Source organism: Haliotis cracherodii, unplaced genomic scaffold (genome assembly GCF_022045235.1).
Source record: "Haliotis cracherodii isolate W230 unplaced genomic scaffold, xgHalCrac1.p SCAF_6, whole genome shotgun sequence".
Taxonomy (NCBI): domain Eukaryota; kingdom Metazoa; phylum Mollusca; class Gastropoda; order Lepetellida; family Haliotidae; genus Haliotis; species Haliotis cracherodii.
Window position 1 is genome coordinate 21,081,306 of NW_027266319.1, and position 16,787 is coordinate 21,098,092.

Below are 16,787 nucleotides of genomic sequence, written 5' to 3' on the forward strand. Positions count from 1 at the left end.
GGGTTGGGTAATAGGTGGATGGGTACCCGGGTAGGGTTGGGTAATAGGTGGATGGGTACCCGGGTAGGGTTGGGTAATAGGTGGATGGGTACCCGGGTAGGGTCGGGTAATAGGTGGATGGGTACCCGGGTAGGGTCGGGTAATAGGTGGATGGGTACCCGGGTAGGGTCGGGTAATAGGGGGATGGGTACCCAGGTAGGGTCGGGTAATAGGTGGATGGGTACCCGGGTAGGGTTTGGGTAATAGGTGGATGGGTACCCGGGTAGGGTTGGGTAATAGGTGGATGGGTACCCGGGTAGGGTCGGGTAATAGGTGGATGGGTACCCGGGTAGGGTTTGGGTAATAGGTGGATGGGTACCCGGGTAGGGTTGGGTAATAGGTGGATGGGTACCCGGGTAGGGTCGGGTAATAGGGGGATGGGTACCCGGGTAGGGTTGGGTAATAGGTGGATGGGTACCCGGGTAGGGTTGGGTAATAGGTGGATGGGTACCCGGGTAGGGTCGGGTAATAGGTGGATGGGTACCCGGGTAGGGTTTGGGTAATAGGTGGATGGGTACCCGGGTAGGGTTGGGTAATAGGTGGATGGGTACCCGGGTAGGGTCGGGTAATAGGGGGATGGGTACCCGGGTAGGGTTGGGTAATAGGTGGATGGGTACCCGGGTAGGGTCGGGTAATAGGGGGATGGGTACCCAGGTAGGGTCGGGTAATAGGTGGATGGGTACCCGGGTAGGGTTGGGTAATAGGTGGATGGGTACCCGGGTAGGGTCGGGTAATAGGTGGATGGGTACCCGGGTAGGGTCGGGTAATAGGTGGGTGGGTACCCGGGTAGGGTCGGGTAATAGGTGGATGGGTACCCGGGTAGGGTTGGGTAATAGGTGGATGGGTACCCGGGTAGGGTCGGGTAATAGGTGGATGGGTACCCGGGTAGGGTCGGGTAATAGGTGGGTGGGTACCCGGGTAGTAAATTTGGACTCGTCCCAGCCCTAACAGATATACATTAAATAACATTATGTTGTCGTGACAATCATTTGCTTCATTTTCATGGATGTGTCATGTCAATGATTAGTACATTATCATTTCAATGTTGTGGATTTACAGAGGACAGCAACATGACTTATCTACTAATGACCTCTATTTATCCCACCGAAGCTAATTTCTGTTCATGTGTGTGAAAAGCAGGAATTATGACATGCTTTCATTTGACAATTCACTGCAAACTAAGTAAAGTCCTGATGAGCGTAGGCTGGATGCTGTTGATCACAAAAGCTACCCTGCTTCACATTAGTTGTGTGGAGAATGCTAGGCGTGTGATATGACACATATCACATCTGTTCATGCTGCATTACATATCACCAGTCATCTTGGTAGGATAAACATTTCATGAACAAGCTGTACTTCATATGGGTTGTCACCTTGACCTTCACAAGTAATAGGCTCTAACAAAAAGTGTTAATCAAACACGCACACATACATACATAAAATGTTCTCATGGTGTATTCAGTTTGGTAGAATATTACAACAATTTACAACTGGTTAGTATTTTATTCCTAATGAATTTTAAAAACTGACAATGACGCTTCAATAAAATGAAAATTTCTTCCTGTGTCCACATGACTAATTCTCAGTGGCCCTACAGTCAGTTCAAGAAATATTAATTCCTGGAAATCTGTCAAATATTATGAAAGTGAGATGACCACAGGCCACTGGTTCCTCCCTATAATGAGATAACCACTGGCCACGGGTTACTCCTTATAATGAGATGACCACTGGCCACTGGTTCCTCCTTATAATGAGATGACCACTGGCCACTGGTTCCTCCTTATAATGAGATGACCACTGACAACCAGTTCCTCCCTATAATGAGATGACCACTGACCACCAGTTCCTCCTTATAATGAGATGACCACTGACCACCAGTTCCTCCTTATAATGTGATGACCACTGATCACCAGTTCCTCCCAGTAATAAGATGACCACTGGCCACTGGTTCCTCCCTATAATGAGATGACCACTGGCCACTGGTTCCTCCTTATAATGAGATGACCACTGACCACCAGTTCCTCCTTATAATGAGATGACCACTGGCCACCAGTTCCTCCTTATAATGAGATGACCACTGACAACCAGTTCCACCCTATAATGAGATGACCACTGGCCAACAGTTCCTCCTTATAATGAGATGACCACTGACAACCAGTTCCTCCTTATAATGAGATGACCACTGGCCACTGGTTCCTCCTTATAATGAGATAATCACTGGCCACCAGTTCCTCCTTATAATGAGATGACCACTGACAACCAGTTCCTCCTTATAATGAGATGACCACTGACAACCAGTTCTTCCTTATAATGAGATGACCACTGACAACCAGTTCCTCCTTATAATGAAATGACCACTGGCTACTGGTTCCTCGCTACCATGAGATTACCAATGGCCACATTTACCTCCTAATAATAAGGAGACCATTGTGGTATGCACAGGCATAAACATTGTCTATCTAAGAGGTGACAAAGTAGACACAAATATGGATAACAACTTATTTATTTACTGTACAGGCGGTGTTTCGGTATAGATACTTTCCAGTAAATCAAGAAGTTGTTATCCATAAATTGTGTCTACTTTGTCATCCTTCAACTTCTAAGTAATGCCTATCAAACAATTCATCTGAGGTGTGTTTGTGAGCTTGGCAGGCCTTCACTGTTAGCGTGCACAACATCATGCTAGTAGCAGCACTCCGTTAATAATAGTCTCTGGCAGGGGAAGCTGACGGATTTTCCTACAATCATTATCGAAATGCCACCTGAGAAAGTGGCCACAACGTAGCTGCAGAGACAGAGGACTTCTGTATTTGGCAATGTCCAGCTTCATGTTGAGCTCAGTGAGGAACTCGGCCCACGACATCCCGTTGAGACTGAGTGAAGCATAGGGCTTGTAGACACCGAGACAGTGGGGGATATTCAGATAATCCTGGGGACAGAGTTCCGGAGACACTTCATAGAACGTCGGGCGGATGTAGGTGCCGGCAGCGTGCAGGATATCACAGATTGCTGGGTTAGACTCCAGACACAGCGCCAGCTCCAACATGTTGCTGAAATGTCCAAACACAGGCGCGTTGATGTTCTTTACATCAGCCAGGACAAGCTCACGGACAAGTGATGTCAGATCTGAAACACAACGGTATAGGAAGACATTTTGAAAATGTAGCCGTGTGTAAGTGGAGTTTCATATCAAATATATCAACACAAGATTTAAACTTTTATCAACGAGTGTTGATTTATTTGATATCAAAAGATGCCAGGGTGAGATCTTATTTGTCATCCAAAATCATTCTTCCAACCTTTTCAGTTTATAAACATCAATTCCAGGGTCGTGAGTGTAAAATGTACAGCTAACCAGCTTCAGCAGCTCAGTGAGTGAGTTGGGTTTAACATCGCTTTTAACAGTATTACAGTTATATTGTGACGTGTCAGCTTCATGTGGGAGGAAAGCCCGAAGTGATGCAGGTCTAAGATGTTTACCACTTCGGTTAAACCAATGAACAAAGGTGTGTTGCTGACAAACTTAGAAACATTATCGGGCCGAACTGGGATTCGAAGCCACAATCATAGGTTTTTGGTGTGCCCAAGGGACGCAACTCGGACACCTTAGACGACTGGGCCACCCTCAGGAGCTCAGCAGCTCAGAGAGTAGTGATGTAATTTGAATGTGATGTCACAATGGTCTGCAAATCATTGTGATGCAATTCATTGTAGTGTCTGACCCAAGTGATGTCTCGTGTGGAAGCCAGTTTGGGATGATAAACTGCATATAATTTTACAATGCCTGAGTAATGGCCAAAAGTGACACTTTCGATGAGATCTGATTTCTGTGACCTCCTGTCATAGACACAATGTCTGGGATCATTCATCCAACTTTACAGCTCCATACGCTGTGTAGTTTTAGAGATGTCAAACATGTCTCAGCTGAGTGTTGTTCTCCCCCTTCTTAATTTTGTTTACTGTAATAGTCAAACATATTTAATCAACATGCTCACCGACAAAAGAAACGTGAAAACCATACATGTTGGTTAATATATGAAGAATTACTCATATTCATTTGATTGGTTCGATGCATAAACGAACATACTGTTATGTTGTGTGAACCAACGCTCATGACCACATCACACATGAAGTCACAGATCCATGACTCGAGATGCAGGATTAGCATGTTGATTTTGGAAATCATGTGCAGCGTATTGTGATAAGAATAAAGACACTTGACTGATTGTTAGTTTTGTCACTAAGTGGTACACATTGGAAATGTCTCTTCTTTATGTACAACCTGTGAAGATCCGGGGTAGAATAGGTCTTCAACAACTGATACTTGCCGTAAAAGGAAACTATGCTTGTCGTAAGAGTGAGTGAGTGAGGTTTTACGCCGCTTTTAGCAATATTCCTGCAATATCACGGCGGGGGACACCAAAAATGGGCTTCACACATTGTACCAATGTCGGAAATCGAACCCAGGTCTTCGGCATGACGAGCGAATGCTTTAACCACTAGGCAACCGACCACCGCTTGTCCGTAAGTGGCGACTAACGGGATCGGTTGGTCAGACTTGCTGACTTTGTTGATGCGTGGATCGATGCTCGTGATGTCAATCACTGGATTGTCTGATCCCGACTCGATTATATACAGATCGCTGTTACATAGCTGGAATATTGCTGAGTGTAGCATTACAAAAAAAAAAAAATCTTAACGTTTCTATGGTAAGCATTTCTTTTGGCAGTGAGTGTATAACAAAGACAGATAATAGTGTTTGATGCGTTGAACTTACCATGACCTATTGCGAGAGCAAGTGGCGAGACACCGTTGACAGTTGTCATGTTGATGTTGGCACCCTGACGGATGAGGAAACGGCCAACGACAGTATTCTTGTGCCGACATGCGCTCATCAGCGGTGTGTAGCCGATCTCATCCTGTACATCCAGCTCGGCGCCACTGTCTAGCAGAATCCTCGCACTCTCTGAAAATGTACCAACATCCTTCTGTTAAGGCAGACCATTAATTGAGGATGAGGGCCCTATAGCTTCCCTGCTTTAACACAGACTTATCACAGTAGTAGCACAGTTTATAGAATACAGAATGAACATTGAAAGAAAGATACACTTAATGACACAGGAATATGCTTTTCAAATGACCAAAAAATGTCTGATATACTTGGTTTGAATACATGCCAAAGAGGGAACAGATAGCGGAAACGCATCTTGCTTCGCGGAAAAAAGTATTGCATGTCATGGGCTGTCCGAGCACGTGCTGGGCGAGGAGATCAGAATTGCTTGAGTTAACCTCACTTTTGGTTTGAGATGTCGTCGCGATAGGACGTACATCCATTAACATTGGTATGATAGTTCGGCTCGATGGGAAGCATGTTCGTCACTTTGGTTTGAGATGTCGTCGCGATAGGACGTACATCTGTCACTTTGTTTTGATAGTTTGGCTTGATGTGACGCATGTTCGTCACTTTGGTTTGAGATGTCGTCGCGATAGGACGTACATCTGTCATTTTGGTTAAAAGTTAAAATTCCACTGTGCAACAATACATGTCTCCAAAATGTATGCTTGGTCATTTTGGCACTCCTTACAACACAAAATGTTTGGTATTAAACTCAAACTGAGTGAGTGAGTATGGTTTTACATTGCTTTTAGCAGCATTCCAGCAATACCATCGTGGGTGACAAAACAAATTGACATTGTACCCATGTTGGGAACCTATAGAACTTGGGTCTTTGGCATGACGAGATAGCGCTTTAACCACTAGGCTATCCCAACCTCCCTCAACCCATGAAATCCGACTGGCATAAAAGCATGTTTTATAACTATTGATAACATATGCTGATATCATCAACAACCCATTACCTATTGAATACATTAACATTTCCACAGATCCATGCTGACCTAGAGGCCAGCGAACCATGCCTCCATGTTAACCATTCTGTACCTTCAGATACTGCAAAGTGCATGGGTTGCTTCCCAATCCGGTTCCGACTGGAGATGTCAGCTTGATGCTGGATCAAACTAGTTACAGCTGGTAGGTTGTCATCAGCAACAGCTCGGTGTAGTGATGTACTCCCATCGCCGTGTCTGTGGTCAACTTTGGCTCCAGACTCAACCAGGATTTTGATGAATTCTAGGCCAAAATAAACTAGTAGTTACTCTTCCTGGTGACACAATAGCCAACCCTAGGAAGTCGGGTGAGAGTGCTGTGTTGACAGCTTACTGTAACTTATGTATCATTTAGTGTATTTAGTGTATTTTTCCAAAAGGACGGGTATCAATTTTTGTTCACAAGTGTATCAGTATATGCTAACAAGTGTATCAGTATATGTTAACAAGTGTATCAGTATATGCTAACAAGTGTATCAGTATATGCTAACAAGTGTATCAGTATATGTTAACAAGTGTATCAGTATATGTTAACAAGTGTATCAGTATATGTTAACAAGTGTATCAGTATATGCTAACAAGTGTATCAGTATATGTTAACAAGTGTATCAGTATATGCTAACAAGTGTATCAGTATATGTTAACAAGTGTATCAGTATATGTTAACAAGTGTATCAGTATATGCTAACAAGTGTATCAGTATATGCTAACAAGTGTATCAGTATATGCTAAAAACTATCAAAATATGTTCACAAGTGTATCTGTAGTGTAGTGTAGTGTAGTGTAGTGTAGTGTAGTGTAGTGTAGTGTAGTGTAGTGTAGTAGCGTAGTGTAGTGTAGTGTAGTGTAGTGTAGTGTAGTGTAGTAGCCTAGTGTAGAGTAGTGTAGTGTAGTGTATCATAGTGTAGTGTAGTGTAGCGTAGCGTAGCGTAGCGTAGTGTAGTGTAGTGTAGTGTAGTGTAGTGTAGTAGCCTAGTGTAGTGCAGTGTAGTGCAGTGCAGTGCAGTGCAGTGCAGTGTAGTGTAGTGTAGTGTAGTGTAGTGTAGTGTAGTGTAGTGTAGTGTAGTGTAGTAGCCTAGTGTAGTGTAGTAGCGTAGCGTAGTGTAGTGTAGTGTAGTGTAGTGTAGTGTAGTGTAGTGTAGTAGCGTAGTGTAGTAGCCTAGCGTAGTGTAGTAGCGTAGCGTAGTGTAGTGTAGTGTAGTAGCCTAGTGTAGTGTAGTAGCGTAGTGTAGTGTAGTGTAGTAGCGTAGTGTAGTAGCGTAGCGTAGTGTAGTGTAGTGTAGTGTAGTAGCATAGTGTAGTGTAGTGTAGTAGTGTAGTGTAGTGTAGTGTAGTGTAGTGTAGTGTAGTGTAGTGTAGTGTAGTGTAGTGTAGTGTAGTGTAGTAGCGTAGTGTAGTGTAGTGTAGTAGCGTAGTGTAGCGTAGTGTAGTGTAGTGTAGTAGCGTAGTGTAGTGTAGCGTAGTGGCGTAGCGTAGTGTAGTGTAGTGTAGTAGCGTAGTGTAGTGTAGTGTAGTGTAGTGTAGTGTAGTGTAGTAGCGTAGCGTAGCGTAGTGTAGTAGCGTAGTGTAGTGTAGTGTAGTGTAGTAGCGTAGTGTAGTGTAGTGTAGTGTAGTGTAGTGTAGTGTAGTAGCGTAGCATAGTGTAGTGTAGTGTAGTGTAGTAGCGTAGCGTAGCGTAGTGTAGCGTAGTGTAGTGTAGTGTAGTGTAGTGTAGTGTAGTGTAGTAGCGTAGTGTAGTGTAGTGCAGTGCAGTGCAGTGTATGTTAAGAAGTGTATCAGCATTGTTTACCTTCTGGTGAGTCTCGTCTTGTAGACACGTAACTGATTGGAGCATAGCCAAGGATATCCACACTGTTGACACTGGCGCCATCTAGGACACAAACAAAGGCATTGTATGGACAGCCACATGCTGTTTGTATGCTTATTGTGTAAGAAGTGACCTTGACCGAAGTCATCAAACGATTTGCCAGGAAAATCACTTAAACACATAATTTTGTAAATTTTACATTAAATTGTATATTTATATCCTTATCCTATGAACGTCTTCCTTTTTTTTTAGATCCAACATTGAAATGAGCTTGGACAAATGGGTCACTTGCTGTAACCCTGTGACCTACAGGACCTGATCACAAGATTACCCCTGCCACATCATTCTCTTCCTCTGAGCTAACAGGCTAGAGGACTGTGATGGTTGGAAGGACATATAGCGTGTGAGATAGGATAAGTATCTAAATAAACAATTTAATGTAAAATTTACAATTTTTAAACTTATCCTATCTCACACTATGCATTTATCCCATGGTTGGACGGTGAGGTACAGATACCATTGTCTGTAGTAGACTACAATCGTGAGGCGTACATGAGGAAGCTAGTGCTAAACAGAGAGGTAATAAATAATCTATAACACTGCCTAGTGTCTTAAAAGACAAGAAACTTGTGAGCGGGAAAACACGCCACAACAAGCGGTATGATCAAGATACGATAGTTGGAGCTAACAGCATGCAATCAGGTATGACATCATTACACAAACTGTTAAGTGAGTAAGTGAGTGAGTGAGTGTGTTGAGTGAGTGTGTTGAGTGAGTGAGTGTGTTGGGTGAGTGAGTGAGTGAGTGAGTGAGTGAGTGAGTGAGTGAGTGAGCGAAACCCACAAGCACGGGCATGATGCTGACAAACCTACAAACATAATCGGGGCGAACCGGGATTCAAACCCACATTCTTAGTTTTTTGGCGTGCCCAAGGGACGCAAGTCTGCACAGCGAATTGCAGCGCCTTAGACGACTGGGCCACCTGTGCCCCAAAGAACGGTAAAGAGCATTCTATACAGCATATGACTTATAATTGATCCGGATGGGGTCTCCAGCCAATTGATTCTACAAGACAGACCACCATCCCCACAGACAATAGGGTGCACCAGCTCGTCATCTCTTTTAATGCCTGGTCAAAGCTATCAATAACGCCTGAGGGATTGCAGCAAGGTAAGACAAGAATAGGAATGATTCTTCGCGATAAAATTCCAGCGAAGGCCCTGAAGAACCTTCCCATTCTGTCACATGGATTTCGCCAAGTAGTGCAGCAGTTGCAAGGGCCAGGAGAATGACGGTCTTGAAGGTCATCAACCCAATATCTTTGTCAGCAAGAGGTCCATATTCTGCTAAAGTCAAATGACAGATGATGACGTTGAGATCCCAAGATGGCACCGAAGGACTGGTCCACCATCATGGAGGACCAAATGAGGCACTGAATCTCAGCATCTGTGGCTAGAGTAGACTGTAAATGATGGAGGTAGTCAGCAATCTGTTGCAGAGACGCAGTGGTAGGCTTGGTGAGCTTGAGAGTTGGCCTCAAATGTTTTCCATTTAGTAGGGTCTTAGTAGTAGAATGGTGAGCCACTGTGATGGTCTTGGCAACTATCCTTGAATACCCTTTGGTGACAGATGCAGATGCATCAGATGCAAAGATGAAAGGTATTGGGTGATGGGTCCAGCAGGTGGGAGTGAGGCTGTGGAAGTGGAAGAGGTTGGAACCTTCTTTCTGCAAGTTGTACCAATGTTTTGAACGAACCCTGAGTTGGCCTGTAGGGTGCGACCAAAGTCAGTTTCAGGAGGCTCATGCATGCCTCTTTCTGAAGGACCCGAAAAAGAGTGAGTGAGTGAGTATGATTTTACGCCGTTTTTAGCAATATTCCAGCAATATCACGGCAGGGGACACCAGAAATGGGCTTCACACATTGTACCCATATCGGGAATCGAAACCGGGTCTTCCGTGTGACGAGCGAACGCTTTAACCACTAGGCTACCCGACCGCCCCTACCCGAAAAAGAACACCAGTCGGTGGAAAAGCATAAGTATTGAGGCCTTGGATGTGGAGATATTGGCAGGGAGATTGTTGCTCTGGAGATAAGGCTGTAGGAAGCACTGGATTGGTCGAAGTAGAAGCTGACCTCTCTGAGTAAGGGCTTGTGCTGAAGGAGAGGCTGTCTGAGTGCTAATGGCATGAGGTGTCACCGGTCCGGAGGGATGAACATCCTGTCCAGTCAAGTGAAAAACAGAGCCCCGATGAGCTGGAGCCGTTGAGTGGGAGTCGTTTTGGACTTGCCTACGTTGACAAGCCACCTGAACTGATGAAGGAGCTGTTGTGTAAACTCAGGACGTCTGGATCTGCATTGGCCTGAAAATAATTTGCGATGAAACACACGAATATGACCACTTGGACATGCAGGAACTTCATAATGGGCTTGGTAATACAGGTAAAGAGCCATTGAGCCGAAGAAATTCCAAAAGGGAGCACTTCCGTTGGTAGTGACGGTCTTGTAAAATGAACTGAAGGAAAACACAGTGCTCCCGATAGACGAACATGTGCAGGTACGAGTCCTGGAGGTCGAGTTTGACAATGTCGTTGCCAGGATGGATGATAACGAATGATGACGGAGATGTGGGATAGTCGTCATATGTGACATCCTTGGAGGCTGAGAACGACACGGTGTGCCTGGAGCAAAACCTGGATCCTAGCTGTCTGTCCTTGGTGACCTCGTTCTCTGCCACGAAAGGAACATGATTTCCCACTCAGGACTTCATGGAGGTCAGGAACCAACTGTGGACACTGTTGCTCTCTCTTCTGCTGCTCCTCCAGATGTTGTCTCTGCAGTGAAAGGAGATTGACAGACATGGGTGTCACGTGTAACGTCCGGCACCATCTCTTGAATCCGGTTCACCAAGGAAGCTGACACAGGGATGCCTTAAATGGGTCATCCCAATGAAATTGCTAAAGGACACCCCGACCTCGAAGAGATGAGATCGATCCGGCATGATGTGTGAGGAGGTCCAAGATGGTCATGATCTTTCCCTGAATCATCACAACAAATCCTCTAATAAAAGCCTCTTCAGAAGACTGAGTGTGGGAAATCGAAGTAGAAAGAGTCTCAGTTGCCGAGAGGACAGTAGAAATCATAGGGAGTGTCCGCCAAACAGTGGTATGATGTCAGCGAACCAAGACAGACGATCAGCTATAGTGCTGGAGCTTTATTGGAACTTAAGTGTATCCAATAAAGGATAAAAATTCTGAGGAGACGACATGGGTGGTCGCCATAATTGCTGTACCGAGAATGATCCCAAGCGATCATCCTGTCGATGAATATAATAATCACTGCTGGGGACCGATCCCGTTGACGACATCGAATTGTGTAACTTGACGATAGGGAGCAACACCAAGTCGACAAACACTGAGCCAAGTCTGTATAATCATCCTCTGAATCATGACGGACAGGAGTGGTATGGGATGAATCAGCAGTGTCCTTGCGAAAGCATCGATCCCCCAATAGTTGATCCCGAGAGGGCTGATCCTGAGTGTGACCTGGTGAACCTTGCAAATGTCCAATGCTGCTTGTTGTTCCGACAGAGGCAGGGACCCAGACGCATCAGGAACGGACTGTTTCACAGGCACAGTAGGGACGTCTTCTGTGAGGAAGCTGTAAGAAACGCAGTCACCGATAGAGCAGGCAAGATGGATTCCGGAGGTGGTTTGGCCACATCATCGGAGGAGGTTGACAACTTGCTTAGTCAACTGTTTAGATTTCTTAACGGAAGATGACCCATGTCCTGAGTCCCTAGATTTTGAGAGCTGTTCAATTTCCTGTCTGTGGCACTTGCGTAGGTAAATGTTGAAGGGCTATTCCAAGAGATGGGGTCACAGGGAACAACGCTTGTTAGTATTGCAAGGGCAGTTACAGCATACGTTGTGAGGGTGGCAGCATAGGTCCGAAGCTCGAGAAGGTATGTCTACAATCAAGACATGTCAGGTGATTTTTATGTTCTTTACTCATCTTCTCTCAGACTTTAACATAAAGTCAATACGAGGTTGGAGGGAAATCCAGCATAGAAAAAATGTATCCTCTGAGCTCTCAGTGCACGTCTCCAGTGTGGTCATGAGAAAGAGAATGATGTGGTAGGGGTAATCACATGATCAGGTCATGCAGTTCCCTATACATTGGATATGTTCACTATACATTGGATATGTTAAGGTGAAGATGAAGCTGGAAACTTTGTCCAAGCACATTTCCACATAGGATTGAAAGAAGAAGTAAGAAATACATAACGTGATATAGGGTAAATCTAAAAATGTAGTGGGCTGTAAATCAGAATTTGATTGAAATTGAAACTCACTTTGTAAGAGTGCGGTGACAAGTTCGACAGAGCTCTTCTGCGCGGCGGAGATGATGATGCTGTAGTAGGGGGGCTGGGGGATGTTGGGGTTAGCGCCGGCATTGAGCAGCAGTCTTGTGATCTCAATGTTGTTAGCCTTCACAACAGCCTGAGACAGGGGTGTGTTTGCTGCAATAAGACCAATCTAGACATACAGAGAGAATGAATACATGTGCATGATGTGTATACACTATAATCAGAAAACAGATCGAAATTGATTTTTTTTTAATGAATACGATACATTGCGCAAAAAATCGTATCAATGCTTAAATGAACCTTCCTTTCATTTCTGCGGCATATCTTAGGTATATCCAATCTCTCTCTCTCTCTCTCTCTCTCTCTCTCACTGCACTCAAACATATCTCATTTGCCTACATCTTCAAGCTTTATGACTCATAAAAATGTTAATTGGATACATTGCAATATGTGTCACAATACAGATGTTTGGTGAAACCCACGAGGTATGGTCCTGACAAACCTAGAAACATTGTCAGGGCAAACTAGGATTTGAACCCAGGATCATAGATTTCTGGCATGCTCAAGGAACAAAACTCTGCACAGCACACATTTAAAAGCTGGCAGTAATTGACTTTAGCGCTACCTTTGCTTACAAAGAACATCTTAAGAATCTTTTGTTTTGTTTTCAAACATTCTAGGATAAAGTCACATACACAAAAGTAAGTTTGTTAATGCTCTGTTGTTTCTGTGTGTAAACACCACCTACCAAAGTTGTCCAGCTGGTTCACGTCCTGTCCGAGATCAAGCAGGTAGTGGACGACGTTGGCATGCCCAGCCTTCGCTGCGGAGTGGAGGAGATACTTCCGCCCCTGAGGGTGACACCGCCGCCCACATTTATGCTCCATGAGAATCTTCAGCACCCCAAGGTGACCTCGGTGACATGCGATGTGGAAGGGGGAGTGGGTGTTGGAGTTGACGCAGCACACAGGCTCTCTCTTCGTCCGGAGTGCATCAAGGAACAGCTTCACGACCTCCCCACTTCCATACTTGGCTGCGATATGTACAGGGGTGTTTCCATCCTTATCTCGGCCAGCTAGGGACACATTTCTGTCCAGTAATAATTTCACGAGTTCATAATTAACTGGGTCATCTACAGCAAAGAGCAGCAGTGACTGCTGTCGAAACTGCTCATATGCTTCACAGCGTTCCAGATACACTGATCCTCCTGCGTCTAACAGAATATGCAGCAGTGGCAGCTGTCTGAGGACACAGGCGACGCCCACCACTTCCCCCTTGTCATCACTACTCAAAGCAGGGTCATGCTTCAGCAGCTCCCTCAGCATGGGAGGGTCATCGGTTAATAGAGGGAGAGACAAAATTGAGAATTTGGTATCATGTGACAATTTGTCAATGAGTCTGTTTTCATGTGAAATGTATGATATAGCATGTCTTATCTGAAACCTGCTCATTGAAACACCCGATGCCAGCAGTGTTTGAAGGAGTTCCACATTTCCATTGATGATGGCCAGATGTATAGGGCATAAGCCTTCATGAACATAATCAAGGGTGCTTTTAGCACAGTTTGTATTTGTGTCGGTAGAGGGTTTGAGGAGCAGCGTTATTGTATCAGCATCATTGGTTCGGACAGCTTCCCACAGAATGTAGCCAGGTTCCATTGCTACAGTCTGCAGAAAAAAACATGGCAAAAATTAGTTTCCTCCACACAGACCAAGCTAACATCGACTTTTAAAGCCGCATTAAACAGTATTTCAGTCTGTCACTGTGTGTGATCTTGATGACAGAGGAGCTCCTAAAATGATAAAGGTCTTTGATGTTTAGCACTTTGGTGAAACCCACAAGCATGTATACATGATACTAACAAACCTAGATACATAATCATGCCTAACAATGTTTAAAAACCATAGGTTTCTTGCATGCCTAAGGGACATAACTCTGCACAACTAATTGAGTCGCCTTGATAACTGCAGCAACTGTGACCCCCTCCACAAGGAGAATGAGTTGTTTTAGATCTCACAGAATTTGTGCAACATCACGGCAGTGATAGGGACGGTGGGGTAGGCTAATAGTTAAAGCATTTGTTCATAACGCTAAAGACCCGATTCAGTTTCCCACTTTGGAATAATGTTTGAAGCCCATTTCTGGTGTTATTGTTAGTGTTAGCAGCAGCATTTACAGTCTAAGGGAGATAACTATTGTTAACGGAATTCATAACAAATATAAACTCGAGCTGAAACAATATCCCAGGACACTAATGCATTGCGATTCACTCCATACATTGAGGTGCTGGATTTGTGAGGTGCTGATTTTTCACAACATTTTTTTGACAACTTTTATCACAGATAGTTTTAAATGTGTTTTAAATGAATTTCAAATTCGAACCGAGTCATAAAAACGTAGGGACAATATAATTTTTCACTACTCACACGTACGACTTCGAAAATACAGCAGCTAAGCTAGCTTTGTATATCAGCAGCAGTTCAAGCTTTCTGATTGGCTAAGCGGTCTCTAACATGTCGAAAAAAGCCATTACAGAGAAATGGCAGATGATTCATTGAGCAAAAATACTCATTACAGTATATATTTTATGCCTTGTGACCATTCATTCACTTTCATTTAATTTTTCATTTTAATAAACTATGTTTAATTCATTTATCTCTTGTCTTCTATTGTCACTATGTGTATCATAGAATTGTGATGTAAGTACCAAGATACACATCATACCATGACCTAGGTGTATTGTTGCAGCCCTAATATAAACACTGTCAGTGAGTTGGAGAATTTCTAATGTTGCTAACATCAAATAAACATGTCGTGTTTCAAACTAGCTGTGACCAAATGACAATGATGGATACCAACAACATGACAATTGTAGACACCGATGAATCATATGACAATGATGGATACTGACAACCACATGACAATTGGGGACACTGCACAACCATATGACAACAGTGGAAGCCTGCCAACCATGTGACAATGTTGAGGCATGCAGACATTTTGAGATTTAGCCTACACATCTTGAAAATGACAGAATCAAGTCTGTGACAAGAGTCTCTCTCTATTAGATTGGGCAGAGGCCTACTCTACCAGGCACATTTACATTGGATCTTGGGGATATTGATATGGACTGTAACTCCTCCAAACCATCTGATCTTGGACCAGCAACAAAAGTTCAAATTAAAAGAGATCATGGAAGAACATATAATATGTAATTTGCCTCATTAAGAACAAAAAGCTTTTTGGTAGAATAAGAGCCAAATAAAATGTGGAATGGGTGGTCAGGATGTTTGACCTGGTTGATAGAAAGTCATTCGGACCTAACAATGTACATGTATATTACTGGCCATGCCTTCAAAAGTGAATGTGATTAAAAGTGATTGAAAGTTGCACCTCGACCTTCTTTCAACTGTGATACCATTGCATTGCAGGCGAGGGGAAATGGGGTTTAATCTTGTGTTCAAGATTATTGCACTTATATTGCGACCAGGCCTTGTTTTATCCCCTTAATGAATGCTAGGCAGTCTAACAACAAGTACCAAAATCTTTCCACCTCTGTTGGTATTCAACAGGTTATAGCGAAAATGGCACCTCAGCCAAATGTCAACGGGCGAAAACGTCACCGATTGGTGAAAACGTCACCTTATTTTTTTTTATTGTGAAATTGTGAAATAAAACAAATATGAAATAAGCCCCCTACTCCAATTTACTCACCGACTCTAATTGGGAGGCGCAGTTAACTTATTGTGAAAACACTATACGCTTTGAAGTTTTAAGTACCTTTACTCAATATAAGCTGAAACTGTATTTAAGAGGCCTAACATGCTGCTGTCAGATCACAATTATTCATAATGGCCTTTCGATGTGTAGCATGCGAGAAGAATGTCAGAAACAATCAACATGCTGTATCCCGTGATAACTGTGGACCCATCGTGTAGGTGGAACCGGACTTTCGCTTGCCCATTATAGAGAAATTTGCCGGACTGAAGAAGATGTTGTTATCGTTATTAAAAATAGACGTGCCATTTTCGCCCAGACACATAGTAGCTGTTTTCGCCAGAGAAATTGGTGACGTTTTGCTGAGGTGCCATTTTGGCCTACACCCGTATTCAACGTATGGGGAATCGAACCATAGTCTTTCTGCTATTGGGGCAAACACTCTATCCACTAGCACGCGGAGAAGGTCCATTGCATTTTAACCCTGATGACTGACATCATACTCATTCATAGCACTACGTTCTGTCATCAATGGAATGTCACTGCTGGATGAAAATGAACATTTCTGTCTATTTGTCTAATCGTACAAGTGTCTCAATTCTATATAGAAATTATTTTGTTTTTCTTATAGATCATAAATATATGGTTAACATATAGAAAAAGATAAAGCTTTTTATCATACATGTATGTTAAGCTTTTAACGTACGAAATTGTTAGTACGGTATTGCACAATGGTATAAAATACACACCATGTCAAGTCTATGCCAGACGAGCCCTATGAAACAAGGACTGTGTGGCTAAATTTATTTGCACAATCCAAATCTATTGCATTCAAAACAAATACATTTTCTCAAACATGTTACCTCATAAACAGAAAAATGACATTATCATATGAATATCCCAATACTGTCACGATTTTCGCTAATGTAAACAAGCTTGTATTTTATTTACTTCTTGTTCAGTCGACAGC

The 16,787-nt window shown here is 43.5% G+C and overlaps 1 protein-coding gene across 2 annotated transcripts; it reads right to left on the reverse strand.

The window, feature by feature from the left end:
• Positions 1-2,313: 2,313 nt before the first annotated feature.
• On the reverse strand, positions 2,314-16,779 carry LOC139445623 (ankyrin-1-like). Of its 2 annotated transcripts, none has more exons than XM_071226794.1 (7): positions 16,769-16,779; positions 12,849-13,767; positions 12,086-12,253; positions 7,715-7,795; positions 5,981-6,169; positions 4,817-5,005; positions 2,314-3,165 (listed from the first exon to the last, which is right to left on the reverse strand). In XM_071226794.1, the coding sequence occupies exons 2-7, from the start codon at positions 13,756-13,758 to the stop codon at positions 2,717-2,719; spliced, it is 1,986 nt and encodes a 661-aa protein (XP_071082895.1). In that variant the 5' UTR covers positions 13,759-13,767; positions 16,769-16,779; the 3' UTR covers positions 2,314-2,716. The 2 variants fall into 2 exon arrangements, with proteins under 2 accessions (XP_071082895.1, XP_071082894.1); XM_071226793.1 differs by having other exon boundaries at positions 16,681-16,778.
• Positions 16,780-16,787: the final 8 nt, after the last annotated feature.

Coding starts and splice junctions, on each gene's coding strand:
- LOC139445623 (XM_071226794.1), bottom strand. CDS start 13,758: ATGGAACCTGGCTACATTCTGTGGGAAGCTGTCCGAACCAATGATGCT. Junction 6,170..7,714: donor AAGACGAGACTCACCAGAAG/GTAAACAATGCT, acceptor ATTTTGGCCTAG/AATTCATCAAAATCCTGGTT. Junction 5,006..5,980: donor GCACTTTGCAGTATCTGAAG/GTACAGAATGGT, acceptor GTACATTTTCAG/AGAGTGCGAGGATTCTGCTA.